The 18,269-nt window shown below is 48.3% G+C and overlaps 7 protein-coding genes across 22 annotated transcripts; 4 read left to right on the top strand and 3 right to left on the bottom strand.

The window, feature by feature from the left end:
* Positions 1-160: 160 nt before the first annotated feature.
* Positions 161-3,818, bottom strand: TERG_03639 (uncharacterized protein). 16 transcript variants are annotated; one of them, XM_047748129.1, is made up of 6 exons: positions 2,638-3,818; positions 1,575-2,579; positions 1,154-1,514; positions 935-1,100; positions 647-873; positions 161-585 (listed from the first exon to the last, which is right to left on the bottom strand). In XM_047748129.1, the coding sequence occupies exons 1-6, from the start codon at positions 3,332-3,334 to the stop codon at positions 354-356; spliced, it is 2,688 nt and encodes an 895-aa protein (XP_047604105.1). In that variant the 5' UTR covers positions 3,335-3,818; the 3' UTR covers positions 161-353. The 16 variants fall into 16 exon arrangements, with proteins under 16 accessions (XP_047604105.1, XP_047606003.1, XP_047606002.1 ...); XM_047749610.1 differs by having other exon boundaries at positions 1,575-3,818; XM_047749603.1 differs by having other exon boundaries at positions 1,154-3,818.
* Positions 3,819-4,896: 1,078 nt separating this feature from the next.
* On the top strand, positions 4,897-5,245 carry TERG_12031 (uncharacterized protein; the record flags this gene model as incomplete). Its single annotated transcript, XM_047751053.1, is given in 2 exon segments — positions 4,897-5,036; positions 5,047-5,245. The coding sequence occupies 2 exon segments, from the start codon at positions 4,897-4,899 to the stop codon at positions 5,243-5,245; spliced, it is 339 nt and encodes a 112-aa protein (XP_047606001.1).
* Positions 5,246-5,814: 569 nt separating this feature from the next.
* TERG_12030 (uncharacterized protein) lies at positions 5,815-8,458 on the top strand (the record flags this gene model as incomplete). The annotated part of the gene is made up of 6 exons (XM_003236545.2): positions 5,815-6,685; positions 6,747-7,118; positions 7,530-7,777; positions 7,825-8,129; positions 8,241-8,364; positions 8,423-8,458. The coding sequence occupies 6 exons, from the start codon at positions 5,815-5,817 to the stop codon at positions 8,456-8,458; spliced, it is 1,956 nt and encodes a 651-aa protein (XP_003236593.2).
* Positions 8,459-9,505: 1,047 nt separating this feature from the next.
* On the top strand, positions 9,506-10,425 carry TERG_03636 (uncharacterized protein; the record flags this gene model as incomplete). Its single annotated transcript, XM_003236543.1, has 2 exons — positions 9,506-9,797; positions 9,899-10,425. 2 exons carry the CDS (start codon positions 9,506-9,508, stop codon positions 10,423-10,425), a joined length of 819 nt encoding a protein of 272 aa, XP_003236591.1.
* Positions 10,426-11,185: 760 nt separating this feature from the next.
* TERG_03635 (uncharacterized protein) lies at positions 11,186-12,748 on the bottom strand (the record flags this gene model as incomplete). Its single annotated transcript, XM_003236542.2, has 1 exon — positions 11,186-12,748. One exon carries the CDS (start codon positions 12,746-12,748, stop codon positions 11,186-11,188), a length of 1,563 nt encoding a protein of 520 aa, XP_003236590.2.
* Positions 12,749-13,549: 801 nt separating this feature from the next.
* On the top strand, positions 13,550-15,316 carry TERG_03634 (uncharacterized protein; the record flags this gene model as incomplete). The annotated part of the gene is made up of 1 exon (XM_003236541.1): positions 13,550-15,316. The coding sequence occupies one exon, from the start codon at positions 13,550-13,552 to the stop codon at positions 15,314-15,316; it is 1,767 nt and encodes a 588-aa protein (XP_003236589.1).
* A 518-nt stretch (positions 15,317-15,834) lies between these two features.
* TERG_03633 (uncharacterized protein) lies at positions 15,835-17,016 on the bottom strand (the record flags this gene model as incomplete). The annotated part of the gene is made up of 1 exon (XM_003236540.2): positions 15,835-17,016. The coding sequence occupies one exon, from the start codon at positions 17,014-17,016 to the stop codon at positions 15,835-15,837; it is 1,182 nt and encodes a 393-aa protein (XP_003236588.2).
* Between the last annotated feature and the right edge of the window lie 1,253 nt (positions 17,017-18,269).

Raw genomic sequence — 18,269 nt, 5'->3', positions numbered from 1 at the left:
CACACTCTGACGTCCCCGAGTTTTCTCGATGAGTTGCTGCATCTTTGTTCCTTCCGCATTCGACCATAAAGCTCACCAGACCCCTCGATACTTCCGCTTGCTACATTTCCGTATCCACTGCGGGTAGCAACAACCCAGCGCTCGGAGCGGGGGGGGGGGGGGGAAATATACTGTCACAGAATTCATTAAAAGAGGCTATGCCGTAAATGAAAAAGGGCAGCTGGGAATGGAGGCCGAAAGAAGATGCAGAGGCTTCTATATATGCGATGCTGTGTTCTCATGAAACAAATAGACCGTCATATGTACGTTGTTGCGTATGTTAACTAACACTCGCTGTAACAGGCGAAAAGGAATCAAGGCAGCTTTTTGATGTGACCGTTCGAAAAGTCGGTGTCGGCGAAGTCTGGTAGACGGGTTATTCGATCGATGCTTGGTATGTAAAGGCCGTTTCCGAATAAATAGAGTACCACAAGCCAGGTGACGACGAAGTTGGCAATATGGTGTAGCAGGTAAGCGTATGTGACGCCATATATCGCGGCGTATACTGCAAGGAAGAAAAATAGGCCGGATGTGATATGTTTAAAGCTGAGAATGACGTTAGACCAATGCTTGTCGAGGGACAAGGACTGAGAATAAGGATACTTACTTCGATGTAACCCGTGGTATCATGGCTCCGGTGGTCAGGGTTTCGACGAGAAGAATGAAAGGCATTATTGATAACACATTATGGTGGGAGGAGAAGGGCGTGAACCAGTGTACGGCGAGGTTGTGGCCCCAAACGATGAGGACAGGGATGTTTATCGGAAGAATCCAAAGCATTAGGATGAGAATCGAATGTGCAAAGTTGCTTAGGTTGGCATGGTTGCCCGATCGCTTGGTCCAAGTCAGCAATTATCGGCTAATGAAAGAGTGAGTCTGCATGCTTTTAACTTACCGTTTCACGAGCATGAGAAGAGGCTTGGACACAAGTGATTAACTGAACGATACAGGCTACCACGTACGCAAACTGGTACGGGATGACAGTAGCTACTAGGAACAGCAGAATCACGGCATTAACTATCCTATGTCTTGTAGATAAACTCCACAGTAGCGGCGCAGTCCTGAATGTGGTTAGCAGGTTTATCGGCGGCGATCTATGAACAAGCCAACTTACTTTCCGTTTTCATGCTTGATATAGCCCTGTTGAGCAGCCACGGTGGATCGAAGAAGCCCAAGGAGATAGATGATGGTTGTGGCAGCATAATGGACAACAACACATGCACCAACGCTAATGATGCCGAAAAGAGGCACCAAGAACCAGAAGAAAGTGTCCTGGGAGCCTAGCAGAAGATCATTTTTCCCATAGTCTATCGGTGTCTCTGTTGCGTTTGACTGCCAACTTGATTGTACCCCCTGGGTTACAACGGACTTGGATGTTGCCAGAGTGGTAGCCAAAAGTGAGAAGCCAAGGAAGGTAAGAGGTAAAGAAGACCGGATACATAGTTCTAAACTTTCAGAAAAGTTGATAAAAACGCCTTTGCATAGCAGTAAGTAAGGAGAACGCCATATAGTCAAAGTTGAGGTTGTCTTCTTACCTGTTTGATCGTATACTCTAAATTGCTTGCGGAGGACCATTGCCACAATGACCAGGGGGAACGCAGCGAAGACGGTTCGATATCTCATTGCAAGCCTACCCAAGCTTCCCAGCACGTCCACTTGCAGCGATATCTGAAGTGGCGCGCTGCAGCTCCGATCTGACCACAGCTCAAAGGATACGCCAATTCCGGCTGCATTTTCCCTAATATGCGGAGGCATATACGGCGCAACTCCATGGAGATTAACGTCAATCGCTTTTACGTTGACGAAAAACTTGGATTCATACGGATCAGATATATACTGGCGAACGATGGGCGCAAATAGCTCCGAGTCGGGTTTGCATCCTTGCCTGTTGAGCTTAAGTTTATAGGCGAGCAAGCTGGAACGCAGAGCTGGAACCTTGATATCCGTCACCATTGGCCTGTCGGCTGGCAGCAGGATGGTTAAGCCAGCGCTAAGAAGCCGACCCAGGCTAACTCTTGTCGGAATTACTGAGTCAGAGCTGTCAGAGAACTCTGCAATCAGAAACCCGGGAGTAGCCTTCTCGTGCTTATCGACGATGGCCACAAACTGATACTCCGTAAGGTCTTCTAGGCTGTATTGGAAATACGAAAATGGTTGAGCGTCATCAAAAGCGGCTTTTGAATTCTTGTTTGATGCTGGAATGTTTATCACGTCCTCATAGCTGCTTTTGCACACTAGGCGAGGTGAAGCAGCGTTGCCGCCGGATAGATCAAGGTTCAGGGAAAGCAACGTCGCGGATTGCCCAGCGCGAGAGGGGGGATCGCTGCAAAACAGAATTTCAAGCTTTCCGGACCCTGAAGGTTCGACCCGCTGATCTGTCAAGAGGGTGAATTTTTTGCCAGGAACGCCTCCTCTTGGGGGAACAGGGATTAGATGGGCTTTAGGGCCTTCGTGATGGCCGAGTCCGCGCAAGACCAAGCGTTCACCTTGTTTTAACATTGCGTTGGCGTTTTCTTCAAGGGTCAATAAAGTAGTTGGTTCTATGGTGCCTGTTAGTCTGGTGATAGCGGATGTAACACAATATGGCTTAAATCTTACCTTTGCTTGGCAGGAGCTTATCAGCATTTGGTTCAATACCGGTAAGAAACCACTTCCTGAATATACTCATGCGCTCGGCTCGTTGCTTCGTTTGGGTAGCGCGTCGAACGTCAATAACATCAAAGAGGGCCCGAACAACGGCTTTTCTGAAGGAGTCACACCATGCAATTGAAAGGTGATCTACTCCGGTCCAAACGTTGGGAATTGTACTGGTAAAGACGGTGAAACCATGGGTATCGGGCACCAAGGAGGATAAACTTGTGTAGTCTGAAGGTACAATGGTGTCCCCTCCACCGCCAGCAATGGATATGAGGGTGACATGCCACAATGGATTATTATTGGCCCATCTCTCTGAATAGGCTTCGCGCCAGTAGGAGTTGATCTGTTTATAGGTGCTCATCAGGTCGGAATCGAATGATACGGGTGGTCTGGCATGCGGTGTGGACATGGTGATGATGGAATTCACAGAGTTGGCCTGATAATTGGCCATGGTCAGGACTGTCCTAGCAACAATTCCGCCCATAGAGTGACCTATCAGTATGACAGACACTGGGTCTGGCAGATCGGTATCTCTTCTAGCTCGGTTGGGGTTATGGTACAGCGACAGTATGTAGGACAGCGCGTCGTTGATGTATTCTGCCTGGTCGAGGATGGTCTGTCCATGGAAAGCAGCCATGTCTTCATTAAAGTCTGCCATGAAGAAATCCAAGCTCCTGGTACCGACCTTGACGCGGTCCTGGTCATGTTGCAGTACATTATGAAAGTACAAGGAGGCTTCGGAAGCAAGCGACCGGCCCTGTCGGTAGCTTCCTGCGTTTCCCGGGAGGAAGAGAACCGGAACTCCTTTGAGCTAGAGGAACGAAATCCATGTTAGTCAGTTACCATTGACATTTCTGTGCCATGAGTCTGGGAAAAAGGTAGCATACCCCGATATCTTCCTCGCTGTAGTCGTCTACACCTCGTTCTCGATACAAATAAAGATTGTACTTGCTAGCGAATCGGGTATGTTCCGTATCAAATCCTCCCAATTTGATGTATGTTGGCAGCATACTAGGTGTCTTGCATCCTTGGGGGTCAATCTGAAGCGTCAAGTACGATTGCACAATGCCAAAGACCAGGAGCAGACCGAAGATAGTAACGATGATAGTCGACACCGGAAACCCACAAGCGGTTCGTGACCGAGGCCGCCGCAGCCGCTGTGACTCTACCGAGTTTTCCATCATCGGTGTGCAATTTATATTTCTAGTGTTCTCGTGCTGAAAAGAAGCTTTTGAAGCCGAGCTCTGGCGGTGGGTTGAAGCTGAAGTCGAAGCTCAATATCACGTCGCACAGCGGACGTCTGGTCTTCGAAGCTAGCTATTCCGCCCTGGCTGGTCGATTCGGAATTCCACTCGGGAAATGCTATCTCCAAAAATATCGCCGCAAATAGCTTTTGTTCGTCAATTCCATTTCCATTCAAGCTGCCAGCGGCAGTAATCAGACGATCATTGCGGCCCGGCTGCGAGACGTCTTCGGTAGGTAGCTGTTCGAGGGGCTGGAGTAGTGTGTTTTTCCCGCTCGCAAGCTGTTTTCGTCGGTTCAAAGCTCGCAGCAGGAGCAGCAACAGCAGGTCGAGAGCGCGCGAGAGCCCTCCGGCACGAGTCTCTGCCTCCTCGTCGAGTGCTCAGGGGACTTGGAGTCGCTCTGCGCGAGGATAAGAAAAAAAAAAAGGGAGACGCGGGAGAAGTTTTGGCGGCCAAAGAAAAGTCGGAGCAGCCGCTTTTTGATATGCTGAGTCAGCAGGGATAGCTTCTTTGCTTGTGAAAAGAGACGACGACGACGACGACGACGAAGAAGAAGAAGAAGAAGAAGCAAAGACGAAAGCAACGATGGAGCAGCAGAAGAAGAAGACGAAAAGCGAGCCACAGAGAGGTTGGGATCGAGCTGCAGGCAGCAAGTCAATAATGGGCGACCGTTGACTCCGGCGGCGATCCTGCTGTCATTTCGTTAACTCCACGGCCAGAACAGCCAGCTCGGAGGAATTAATGACAGGGCGACGGGAGATTTAGGCCTGTCGATATAATTAGAGCCTGCCGCTCCCTGGATGCGCTCGTTTTCTGCCCAGGATCCCTTCTGTTAATATTATTACAGCCTGCTTGCGGCCGGGATGTAGCGTTCTACAGAGTTCTACCGCGAAGGTTCGGACGGGCCCCTGCTAATGTTCTGTGCCTGGTTGTGGTCGACCGCAAGCGAGGGGAATACGAGTTGCTTATGCATGAGATGGTTTGGCCAAAAGAGCCTCTCGGGAGCCTTGCAATAAAGGCGACTTTTGGTCAGAACCAGACGGTACTTGGAGAATATGGAGAATCGACGTCAGATGGTCGCTTTTCCCCAGCAGGCCGTGCCACACAGGTAGCAATGTGGGTACAGGCACAAGATCAAGATTGCATCTCAGTGGACAAGGGCTTCGCAGCTCATCCTGGGCATTGGGCCGTGGTGGCAAGGGAGAGGGCAGAGCACGCGTGTGTTCAGATTAAGGAGACGAACGCTGTTCCGTGCAAGCCACCAGAGGGCCGTTCATCTTAAAAGGACCTCGGATAGAAACCAGCTTCAGGTAAATTTGGAGTAATAGTTACCTAAACACCATTGTTTCGAACAATCTACTAACGAATAGGATAGATGAATGTATGGAGTATTGCTCATGGTTTCGGAGCACATCTAAAAGCTCGAAACAATTGCCAGCAAGTTTAAGGGCGGAGAACGGGCCATCGCTGAACTAGCGAAGACGCGCAAACGTGGACTAGGATACGGGGTCGGAGATGGCAATAATAACAGTCATTCATACCTGATCAGTGTGAGCCCTTCTGCTTGCGGCGAAAGGGGCCTCTCGTGGATCGCGGTATGACATCAAGAGGCCCCTGACGGTCCAGAGCAACTACGGGGTACGGGGGCAGTTACAGAGTCTTCAATCATGGCGTTCACACGTATAAACAACACCACAGTGCACTCCCATCTACTCTTTTTACTCTCATTTCTGTAGAGGAAGAGGGGAGGAAGAGAGATAATAATATTCAGAAGATGAGCGTGTCGCGTGTACGCCTGGCCGCAGCCCGCAACGGCCGCTTTAGAAACAGCCTTTGTTTATCATGCATTGCAGGAGTTCTTCTTTTTTTCATGGTTTTCTCGCTTTGGTTTGGGATGAATTCAGACAAAGATAATGTGCATCCGCTGCTCACACATATTATTCCGGCAGGCCATTGTACATGCCAAACATCGACCACGTTCAATTGCTCGGAATCACTAGCGACATTGCCCAAGAAGCAACCATCTACCCCAGCGCCAGTCCCGTCAGCAGAGTGGAACTTTGAATTCGATCGGGATAAAGCAAATGTGAACCTGAGCCCCTTGCAATGCAAAACTGCATTCCCAGGGCTCTTTGAAGACCCATATCGGGCAGCAGCATTTTGGGATTCTCAGCTCGGCATATCCAACGAGCATCTAGATAAAATCGAACTTAAAGATGGCATGGCCCGAGCCATAATACATCGGGGCGAGCTTTATATAGTCGCCACCAAAGCAGCACAAGAAGACCACAGAAAGAAGATACTAGCTGTACTAAGTTCCATGCACCATGCATTGTCAGCAACAGCAGGAAACAGAACACAGCCCAGCATCGAGTTTGTATTCTCCATTGAAGACAGGGTCGACGACATTTCTGGGCCAGGACATCCTATTTGGGCTTTGTCCAGGAAGGCGTCCGAAGAGTCAATATGGTTGATACCCGATTTTGGGTTTTGGGCATGGGATAATGCAGCAAACGCCATCGGCCCTTATAACCAGGTGGTCGATCGGATACAGCGACAGGAGGTTACTGTTCCTTGGTCATCGAAGGAGAATAAGCTTGTTTGGAGGGGCAAGTTGAGCTTTGCACCGAAACTAAGGCGGAACTTACTTGATATCGCCCGGGATACGAGCTGGGGTGACGTCAAGGAGATTGTATGGAGCGAAAAGCAGAACTTCATTAGCATGGATGACCATTGCAAGTATAAGTTCATTGCCCATGTTGAGGGTATGTTAACTCCCATTTTTTAACGGCTCGCTATCAAACCCAGCTAACTAACTGTACATAGGCCGAGCGTATTCCTCCTCCCTGAAATATCGACAAGCATGCCGCTTTGTCGTCGTAGCGCATAAGCTCCAATTCATCCAACACCACCATTACCTCCTTCAATCCACCGGGCCATACCAGAACTTCGTTGAGGTAGAGCGTGATTTCTCAGATCTACCTGCAAAAATGGAACATCTACTGGCAAACCAAGACCTCGCAGAACGAATTGCAAAAAACAATGCTAAGACGTTCAGAGAACGCTATCTCACCAAGGCTGCCGAGGCGTGTTATTGGCGAGAACTCTGGGCAAGCTGGGCAACTGTATTTAATGCTATTATAACTGATAGTGCTGTGGATCGGGGTTTACGGTTCGAGTCTTTTCTGCTTCTGGAAAGTCAGAAAATGATGGCGTTTTCGCATTATAATGTCCGTGATATATATAGATAGAGTTGTGTTGGGTCATTGCGACTTAGTTGATTGATACACCCGACCAATAGAGAGTTCTCATCAATTTATCATTCAACGCCTGGTAGCTTCTCAAATTCCACCCAAAGTTTGGCTACATACCGTTGGATATAGATCCTTTGCTGGCTACATTATTCAAGCAGGCTAGAACCTAATGGAACATCCGTATGGAACTATTTGACTAAATGAAAGGGAAGCTAAGTTTTCAAAGTGAACTCAGCATAATATACAAGCACCTTGACGACAGAGCAAAGCCAGCTCTGACAAGTATATAACCGAGAGCACATCGCCCCACATCCGCTTCAAAGTGCCTATGGATCTTGTCCCTACAGCAATTTAGCTCTTTTCTCTGAAGCCAACAAACATGGTGCCGATCCACATATCATTACCGAGCCATGGGAGCGCTGGGGTATGGATATACTGGCCATAAATAACGGAGTATATGAACACGAATACCGATGTCCAGGCGGGAGTGCCTTGTCGGCGGCGGCTCTTGGTGGCAACAAAGAAATTGTATCTCTACTCCTTGAACCTGAGTTCAGGCTCTCTCCTTCCTCATCAGAGTATCATAGGGCTATTCTCTGCGCGGTACGGATGGACGTATTGATATTGTTGACATGTTTCTCGAGGTGCAGGGTATACCTATCTATGACATACAGTATTTCAAAGACCAGATGCTTTGGGAGGCAGTATGTCACAATCGAGAATCCACGGTCCAATGGCTTGTCGACAATGGCACCGACATCAATCGGGATGGTCCTCTAATCCGTGAGCACGGCTGTGCTCTCCACCTAGCCGCGCAGAACGGATATGGTAATTTGATCCGCCTTCTTCTGGACCAAGGCGAGGACATGAGTTATGTATCTTCCTACATGTCCCTCACACCCATGAGATTTGCGGCCCGAGGAGGCCATCTAGAAGCCGTACAGGTGCTAGTCGAGTAAGGTGAGAAATTTGAGCATGCCCTGGTCCCTGCGGCGTCTACGGGTCAGTCGCATATGGTGAAATGGCTTGTTGAGAAAGGGGTTGACCTTAATTACTGCCACTACAGCGAGAACGTTGGAATCCAGGCGCTTGTCCGAGCTATAATGGTCAATACCTTGGGCATAATATCCATTCTAGCAGCGGCTGGCGTCCCGCTCAATAACGATGATTCGGACCTTTTACGGGATCCTGTATGGGTCGCAAAATCTTTTTCTTCCCCATGGGTGTTTGACTTTCTTCTCTCAATAGGTGCACAAGATCGAGAATATGCGGAAGATCAGCTAATTAACGAGAGAGAAGAGAGGATATATGAGCTGGGGAGGTATGGATTGCTCGACATCAACCAAGAAACCTGGATGTGGCAGGGCAAGTATTGGGCAGTTATCCAGCTGCTTGAGTTGTCCTCATCTCAACGCTGCTGGTAGCCTGTAAGTTAGGAGTTATCCCCATCGATACAAATGACAGACCCTGGATAAACAGCCAAGGCTCCCCAATGCTCTGTTCACACGGTGAGAGAAGGTCTTTCAACTTTTTCCGGTACTCTTTGTCAAACACATGCGTTAGTCTATGATTCTAGTAGTCCTAAAGCCCCCGAATAGAGTGAGTAATTACTGGAGACACACAACTTATTGTGAGGCTTTGACTTCCAGTAGCTACCTGCTGGCCGGGGGAAGCATGACCTGGAGATTACCTAGGTACTAAGGGGTAATCAATCTCGCTTGAATCGTCATGCATTATTAGTAATTGTCCCCAATATAGTTATATAATGCGATTTACCAATATCTTATGCATTCATCCAGGGCGCACTCGGGGTCGGGCATTAAACGTGCTTACTCAGTGTGCATTTGTGTGCCCTGAATCCTTCTAGCACTGAGATGCATTCGTCGTATCAATCATGGTACAGCGTAAAAGGTGCATTCGCTTATATGAGACGCAATACATGAAAGAATGATATTGGTGTTTTATAACCAATGTAGCCGGGTATGATATGAGTAAGCCTAATAATAAGCACACTGATATTCCACGCTGATGCGGAAACCAAGCTGGATGACAGTGCAGACGGCAGAGGGTTACCAACTGGTGAACACCTGGAGTGGTTGGAAAACAAACCATTGTAGGGAGCATCAACAAGGATATATAGATAGAGTTGATATCACCACAATGGAAGAGTATCCAGCATTCTATCAAATAAACATTCCACCCTCGATACCAGCATTTTTGAGCCACGCACCCGCACCACTCAGAGAAAAATGAATGCTCTCGTTATAGGCCTTACTGGTGTGCTTTCTTTTGCTCCCTTTTTGGGGGACTTGTTTGCCGCTTCTTGGAAAGATGTGGCTGTTGAGGGTTACTCTTGGGGAGTTTGATGTTTTCAAAGAAAGAGTGAAAACTGATACCATTAGTGGTGATATGCCAAATGTTGCCCTTTTCGATGCCAACGGTCGACGTATTGGGTTTAAAAATGGAGAGAAGCATGGGAAGGTTAAAAGCGGCCAGGGATATGATATTACAGTCGAGCCTTTCGAGTCTGACAACAGGAAGGATCCGGAGTATGTCACCATATCAGCTTCAAGAAGCGATGCCATTTGTATTGCAGCGGTTACCGTCACTGGTGCAGACCAAGGTAAAAAAAAATGGACAAGACCTGGGCCTGGAATGGTGGATTTGGATTCTTATGTGGCAACCTGGCTTGGTATCCGTCTAAAAGGTTAACAACTGCATCAGAGCGATCTGCCTGCATTTGGATCAGTAACAATGGCCGTTTTCCAATGGGATTTTTGATACACATACCAGACTTTTCTCATGAAGAGCTGCTGCCTCAATTCAAGTACAAGAAAGAAACGGTATGCAATAGTGAACCACGGCAGCATTTCTACAAGGACATCAACGAACTGCAGTGTCCCCCGGTCTTTAAAGAATTCCCCAAGTTTGACGAAGAAACTGGATATAAAAATAACACTCAAGTCTTGCTCAACGGAGTGACAACTTGCAAGCCAGCGATTGGGGAGGAAGTTAGCGACGAGGATTTGTCACGGCTGAGGAAAGGAATAAAGAATCACTCAAGAATAGGTAGTGAATCGTGGACTTATGGGGTGAAGAGAAACCAGATCTTCAAGAGGAAGGACTGGAAACCTTTGGGGTGCGATCTGAAGAATGCAGTTGTTGTTTCTAAAGGCTACACAGCACGGGCTATTTGCGAACACCCTACCTCCGCGGCCCCGACTATGGGAACAAGAAGGGCTGTTCTGTGACATGTGTACGAAGAAGCTGTGGCCTTTTTGCTCGGTGAAAGTAACAGCAAACTGCTTTGACGAAACGCACTGTGTTCTTGGGGATCATCCAGGATTCAAGCGAGGTATCAATGGGACTTCTGTGCATAGAAGCTATCAAGATATCCAGGTTTGGGATGATTGGATAGCTCTCGCTCCTTCTCAATGCCTCTGCTGGTCGGAGGCATTTTGCTTTCTCCCTGTTTCCATTCGACCATTCTACTTGTTGAAATTTCTCGCTTAGTTACCTATTTTGTCGCTTTGGATTATTCGTTATTCTTCATTCTGCTTTAGGCACCCTGGATCCTTTTTGAATTGGGCAGGGTACACCGTCAAAAAGTAGATAAATGCTGTCGATGAGGCTGGACTTTCGGGTGGATAAAAGTTGGCAATGTGTAAATCTTTTGTTGCGGCTCTGCGTGGGACGGCCCGCTCCTTCAGCCTCAACCAAGCCACTAGTAAACTAATGGTTATACGCAAGGTAGGTACCAAACTCGCTTGATTCCAAATAACGGTGAACACGAGAGCCTTCAATGATAAACCTTATACAGCCGAGTGCGGCGAGTCTCCCCGCACTGAAAAGCGGAGAGCATGACAGAACCAAGTGAGTGAAGTTGGGAAGCAATGGAATGGTATCGGAAAGGTATAGCAAAAAAAACAAACCACAAGGCGAACCAATTCTCTGCTCAGGTCTATTAAACTGTTTCTATTACTGACTGCCGCTATTACTGACTGCCGGCGATCAAGCGAGTGGACCGATCTTCACTTCCTCACTAGCAGCCATTTCTTTCCATTTAGCCATCCTTTCAAGTTCGCGTTTGCTACGTCGCTTTGACGACAATAACTCTTTGAATTGGCCCTTTGCACCGTGCTTGAGTTTAGTGATCATATCAGCGGCTTCACCCTTTGTAATCTTCTCAGGTATTTCCTTCCCAAGTTGTTTCCTCAGGTATCCTATCTGTCCGGGGCTTGCACGCCTCTTTCTCCACGGCTGCCATGAAGCAATGTATACTGGGCCTCTAAATATGCGGGAGGCAAGGGTATCAGCAGCGTGAATTGCCTGAACAAGATCAACCGCGGATACCACCTCGCGAGGACGACTGAAAGGGCTTTTTGAGTTACCTGACGGGCTTAAGCTGATAACATGGTGGACTGAAAACAAGCCAGAATTATCTTTAGAGATTGTTAACCTCCCTGCAGGAGCGCTAAGAATGTAACGATGTGGGCTAACTTGGACCCACGCATTTTCGCTAATAGCACGGATATGATCTTCACCAGAGGCATCTTGTACCAGGTCGTGGACAGAATCGTAGTCGGTGAAACCAACAACAATGTCTTCGTCCTCCGGGGAACGGCCCTTTTTCGTTCCCTGGCCTTGGGTTGGATCTTTGTCAAAGTTCTCTCTCTTCTCTTTAGCATCTTTAGCAGATATCTTGTCCAAACCTTCATCGGGATGTAATCCGAGGAGGGTAGGTGTGGTGAGAACTCCACAATTCAAGGAAGCAACCATATCAATGATATGGCAATTGGCTTTATCTGGATGTAGCCGAAGACCTCTCCCTATCATTTGAATTAGGAGATTCTTCGATCTTGTAGGTCTTGCGAGCAAGACACAGTCGATATTCGGAATATCGGTTCCTTCAGTAAAGAGTCCACAGTTAACGAGAACTGGAAACTCGTAATTCCTGAAAGCTTCCAGTTCTTTGGCACGGACATCCTTGGGAGTCTGGCCTGTGATATACCTAGCATCGACTCCGATCTCTCGAAACTTGGCCGTTAAGTCACGTACATGGGCAATATCAACGCAAAACACAAGTGTGGATTTTCTTTCACCGGCTTTCGAGCGCCATGAAGAAACGGTGATGTCATTGGCGGTCTCTGTGTTGACAGCAAGTGAAAGCTGATGAGTTTGAAAATCTCCATTGGGACCATCACTGACGCGTGAGAGATCCACATGCGATTTCACCGTCGTAAAAAGGGCATCGGAAAGCCAGTTCTCTCCGATCATGTCAACATAATCTTTGTGGTATACAATGTAATCGATAGCTGCGCCCAATTTCAGCCCATCAAACCGCGAAAATGTTGCAGAAACACCAACTAACGCTGGAGAGTCTGCATTTGTCTCGCCCAAGTTGAAATGAGCTAGGGCTTCACGATAGCTCGGCGCAACTATATGGTGTGCCTCATCAACTAACACAAGTTTAAATCTTTCTGGATTGTATTTCTCTATTCGGCCTTTTGAAAGGAGGCTGCGGATGGATGCGATTGTTATATCCGCGGTCCCAGTTGCATGGCTGTTTGCCATTTCGATTTCAATGGTCTTGTCGGGGTAAGCACGCGTGCAGTGCTTTGCAGCTTGCTCAACGAGCTCTTTTCGATGAACTAGAATAAGTGACTGGGTTCTCTTATGGTCGGGAAGATTTACCCGGCCGATTAGTTGAGTAAATATCACCTATTGAAATATACCGAATTAGCATCTCACTGAAATCCCCATTACAAGTTGACTCGTACAGTTTTGCCGCTACCCGTAGCAAGAGATACCCCTAGTCTCTTGTGGCCCGCGTCCAGATGGGATAGAACAGACTGTATACATTCTTCCTGATAATCCCGTAAACGGATTTCGGGGTTCAGTATTGGAGCTCCGTCAGACGCTCGCACCGACGCCACTGAAGAGAAGAGACGAGCTCCGATCTGCGCAGCAGAGTATCCCCGACAGTATAACTTTGTTAGGCTTAGCCATCTTGAGCACCGAGGTATCTTCTGCATCTTCCATGTTGCTTGCTGGTTGTTTGATTCTTGAGTCCTGCTGGAAGTCGCGAAGCTTTTTGATATGCTCTAACAATGCAAACAGGACAAACAATGCAAACAATGCAAACAATGCAAACAGAGCTTGCCCTTGCATAAAAAAAAAAAAAGCAAAGCAAAATCTGAAGAACAAACGACAACAGCCAGCGGATAGCTTCGTTTTACAGTTGAAAGGTTGAAATACTGACCCCTTCATGGGAATGGTTGATATGTGCTCCTCATTTTTGTTTGCGGTAAATTTCCCAGCGTGTGATACCCGGGACTGGACGTTTGGACGGAATCTTGGGGAGAGATAGGTAGCATGTCAAGCAGCAGCTACGAGCCCCAGGATGATACACCTGATTTTCCTAGCGAGACAGATGAACCAAGGAAGGTAATCTACGATTCTTCAGATGCCCAACCCTCTTCACACCAGCTGCAGCGTCTTACACTTGCATCATCCCCTCCTGTCTTGCCGCGAAAACGGAAACGGGTTGAGAAATGGGCGTGGAACAAGAGAGAAAACCATTTGCGGCGGGCAAATGCCTTGCCCATAACATCCTACAGGGATCTTCTTATTCAAGCTACCGATGAAATTGCTCAGGAGCCCAATCATGGAGCACCCATCCATAGCTCACAGTTTGGCATAGTTAGGTGGAGCACAGAGGAGAAACTGGCGCTCTTTTCAGCGCTTGCAAGGAAGGGTAAAGGCGCTATCTCGGAAATAGCCTCTTCTATAGGCTCCAAAAGCCGAATAGAAGTCCAGCAGTATATCATGGGGCTTGAGCAGGCGCTACGAGAGCACCATTTAACGGAAAAGAAATTTCGGTGCATAACCTTTTCAGATATACATGCGGCAGCCGAAATCAGTGATGAGTGCTGTCTCGCGCTGGAAAAAGCAGCCAACGCACTCTCTGTGCAGGAAGAACAAGCGCATAACGTTTCAGGGAAGCGAAAATATAAAGACATGTGGCTAGTAGACAGTAACGCTGCTTCATTCTTGGAAGAGAAGATTCAAACCAAAGATATCAGCGATGTCGACCCAAGTGCACACCATATGTTAGCTACAGCTCAACTGTTCCACATACCGAATTGGATCAATCTTTCAAGAAACGTCTTTATGAACTTCGGAGGTCATCGTATAGAAGATAATTGGACCAGGGTATGTTTTCATGAAGAGACTCCTGCCGTGACGTGTGATAGCTTTACCGACTTTTATACGATCGCTGTCAGTTTGACACGAAGATTGGTGCAATCTTCTATATTCTTCGCGCTCATGAGGATTCGTGCCATGGATGAACGAGGCCGAGACCGAGACAGAGTTATCCGGAAAGATGATGTCATTAATGCATTAGATACACTAAAAGTACAGCACAATACCCGTGAATTCTGGATATACGCAGCAAGGCGGTGCTCATTAGACGTCCGCGAGTATGTTAGCAAAAACAGCTTCAAGACCACGTTACTCTCCTATGACGAGGTTGAAAAGCGGCTATCTTCTTCCAGTCTGGAGCTAGCTGAGCCACGGCACAAAGAACCTGAAGATCAAGAAGAGGCCCAGGAGGAGGATGATGAAGAGGAACCCCAGCATGAGGAGGAGGAGGAGGAGGAGGAGGGCAGCGACGTACTACTGATGAACAATCCAGAAAGATACACAGTGGAAGATTCCTCTTCTTCGTTTGAGGGCTCGGAGACCGACGTGTCGATGGGAGATGTCTCATCTTCAGGGACAGATGAGGAGTTGTTATCAGATGAGGAAGAGATATATGCTATGGCTATTGATAAAGAAACCAGCCGTGGGGAAGAAAAGCGGCTATGGCAGATATTGAACCCGACTCCCAAATCCGAGTCCGATATCAAAGCAGAGATGGAAAGCGACGATGAAGGGCTATTCTCAAGCTCTAGACGAAGAACAAAACCACTGACAAGAAGAAAGACGATCCAAGATCTTCAAGATTGGAGGAATGCGGTATTGCCTATGGCTGACTGGGAGCTATTTGGGCCGGAAACGTTGTCAGTCAACGAGGAAATCCGTGAAAACCACCGTATAAAACGGCAGAAAATAAGCAATGAGGAACAAACCGGATAGACAGCTCCGCAAGGCGTTTTGGATTAACTTGATGTATCAGTTACAATGGCGTAAGGGACATAGACTATTATATGTTGCATAGAAACTGGAGTTTGAGTTCATGTGTATACAGTAGCAACAGTTGCATGGACAGTGTACGATTTGGAGGAAATTGAATCTAGAGAAACTATTTTGGCTATCACCCAACACTCCCAGCTAGGAATTCTGTACATGTAATGTAGAAGATGCACCATGTGTTGAGCGATAGAAGAACGTAAACCAAACAGTACAGCGAGTTGAAGGATCATTGTAAGATAGGGGTAAAAAAAAAAAAAATGGATAACTCCAATATCTAACGCCCCCCCCTACTACAGTCGTCCCAACGAAGAGATAATAAGAGAAAAGAAGCATCCTTGAATCTCCCGCCCAAAATATTCCTCTTGCCACACAGCGACAGAGGAAGCCAGCAGATTAAAATCATACACATCAACTTGAAAGCTATAGCTTTCCATCTATATCAACAACCCACGCTCAACAACTCATATTTCATATGATTTGTAGTCTGGGCCTCCACTAGCACTGTATGGCTGAACGGCGTTAACGCCATTGTCTGCGCTTGTCTGCTGGAAGGTATAATTCTCGCCGAGTCCGATTGTTTGAGCTTGAGCGGCAACGGCAGCCCCGGCTTCGTTTCCTTCTAAGCTAGCAGCCTTGAAGGCTTCTTCTACTTCCTTGATCCTCCTCTTGAGTCCGAGGCGGTCGAGGAAGAGTTGTTGTCTGGCTTGCTCAAGGTCTCGGCGCTCAGCTTCAACAACCGCCTCGAGTTCCGAGAATTGCGCTAGTTTCAATTCAAGCTTCTGCAATGTGAGGTTGACAGCAGCACCCACAAGGCGGGTCATTTCTCTCTCTTCATGCGATGCTAAGGCCCCGGCTCGGGCAGCAGACGCAGCCAGGCCAATGGAGGCAATGGTGGCTTGGGCTGTCTTTCCCTGGCTTGTAGATGAGGTAGGCGCTTCCTGGCCTTCGTTTGCAGTATCGATTTCCATGGAGTCCTCGGCTTTCATTGATTCTGCTTCTTTTCCTTTTTCTCCGGTCTTCTCAGTGTCTTTCTCCTTGGTCGTGGATGCGGTACGTTTGTCGAGTTGTTTCTGTAGATCACGGCGCATCTCTTCAACCGTTCGGCCGGCGGCCGCAGCAGCAACGGAAGGCTCGGTCATTTGTGCCAGGTAAGTTACCACAGACAAGACTGGATTCTCGAGCTGGCTGACCGGCTCTCGTCCACCGGCAGAGCCCAGCATAGAAGAGGTGCCCTCAACAGGATCCTCAAGATACTTGTCTTCAATTTCAAGTTGGAGAAATTTCATAACACACTCTTCCGGAGTTCGTGTACCGACATGTCGGGAAATCTGCTGCCAATTGTCATCAAAGTTCTCGAGAGCCTCAAGGAGCAAAAGGAGCTCTGAGTTTGACCATGGTTTCTCACGGTCCTGTATGGTAGTATACTGGCTATCCTCTAGCTTGACGAAATCGGAAGCTTGGTGGGAGGATGGCATCCTACCCTGGAGGTAGCAGTTGGGGCACAGATCGTATTTGAGTTCTGATGGGTTTGTGGTGGTTGATACGGGGGCTGATTTTGCGTAGTGGAATCGAACTCGAGTGCAATCAATGCCACAGGCGTAGCAGTTCAAGGATTTTTTACCTTCCTTTGCGGATGCTTCCATGGCCTTGGTGCTCGACTCCGCAGGGGTTCCATTGGTAACTGCATCTTCACCATTGGTTTCCTTGTCTTTGCTCTCAGATGGGGTAACCTCCTTCCCTTTATCGTCATAGATGTTGCGTCGGATTTCAAGGTTGAGATCTGATTTCGAGAGTGGAGTTGCGGCGGCAGCTCTGTCAGTGGATGGGTGAGGCTTTCCGGCCGTGACAATTGTGTTTGGGCCAGGCTGGAATGGCTGTAAGCCACGGGGGGTATCTGCAGTGATTCTGAAGTGGCCAGTGAAAGGAGGGCCAATATTTGAAGGGCGCGACTGAGGGTCAACCTAAGCATATGATGTTAACGACGACGTAACGCTTTTGCACGTTGTAGGGGTTTGTCCTCGCACTCACCTGGTAGTTGATTAAACCCCAGTGTTCCAAAAACGCGTGTGTTCGCATGATTGCACAAACATCTCCGGCCAGATTCCTTCGGCAGGCTGTAACCGTCAGGTATTCGACTGGGTTCACTCGGTAGGTATTGATCATGAAATCACGGTAATCTTTGTAAACTGCTGGCGTTTTACTGCGGTTTCGGCTATTGAAGAATTCCGGAAGGGCCTTTTTCTCGACTGGGTGGATGGTGTTCATATCAAACCAGCTGGTATAGCTAGGTAAGATGATGGCATGGGTCTGCGCAATGAGATTTGAACGCGCCGACGCCTCTGTCGCGGCCTTGCTTTGGTCTGACGGCCCATCAACATTGCCATCAGTCTGCTGCTGGAGCATGGAGGTATCCCCTTCGTCTCCAGCATCGTTATCAGCCTTGGAGTCGTTTGTGCCACCCATCTCTTCATCCTCCATCTCGTCATTCTGTCCCTTTGGTGAAGGCGGGGCATCCAGCGGGTTGTCTGAAGGGTTCTGGGTCGGAGTGGTCTTTTCAGGCGAAACACCACCGGACTGAGAGCCTATAATGAAATACGCGCGTGGTCAGCCATTGACTTTTGGAGCTGCTTTGCAGGTCTTTTCAGCATGCCGGAAGCCAAACCAGGACATACCGGTAGGGCGGCTAGGGGAGGCCATGGTCTCGTCAGCCCCCGACTGCGCGTCTATACTGGTAGCAGTAGGCTTGTTCTCGTTTCCTGAATCTCCTGTCGACTGGTCCATCGCAATGGGGGATGCACCCGAGCTTGGGGGGAAGTTTCGATGTGGCTCTGGTGGCACTTCACGGCGACAGCAGCCTCGCAATGGCGGAGTATATCCCTGTCAAGCAGATAGCACT

The sequence above is a fragment of the Trichophyton rubrum genome (genome assembly GCF_000151425.1).
Source record: "Trichophyton rubrum CBS 118892 genomic scaffold supercont2.3, whole genome shotgun sequence".
NCBI lineage: Eukaryota > Fungi > Ascomycota > Eurotiomycetes > Onygenales > Arthrodermataceae > Trichophyton > Trichophyton rubrum.
This window is presented reverse-complemented; position numbering and strand designations above follow the sequence as displayed.

What these genes read in the sequence shown, in the direction of transcription:
- TERG_03639 (XM_047748129.1), bottom strand. Translation starts at nt 3,334, where the DNA reads ATGGCAGACTTTAATGAAGACATGGCTGCTTTCCATGGACAGACCATC. An exon ending in CTTCTCATGCTCGTGAAACG is followed by an intron (nt 874 to 934) that starts GTAAGTTAAAAG and finishes ACTTGGACCAAG; the next exon opens with CGATCGGGCAACCATGCCAA. An exon ending in ATACCACGGGTTACATCGAA is followed by an intron (nt 586 to 646) that starts GTAAGTATCCTT and finishes CGTCATTCTCAG; the next exon opens with CTTTAAACATATCACATCCG.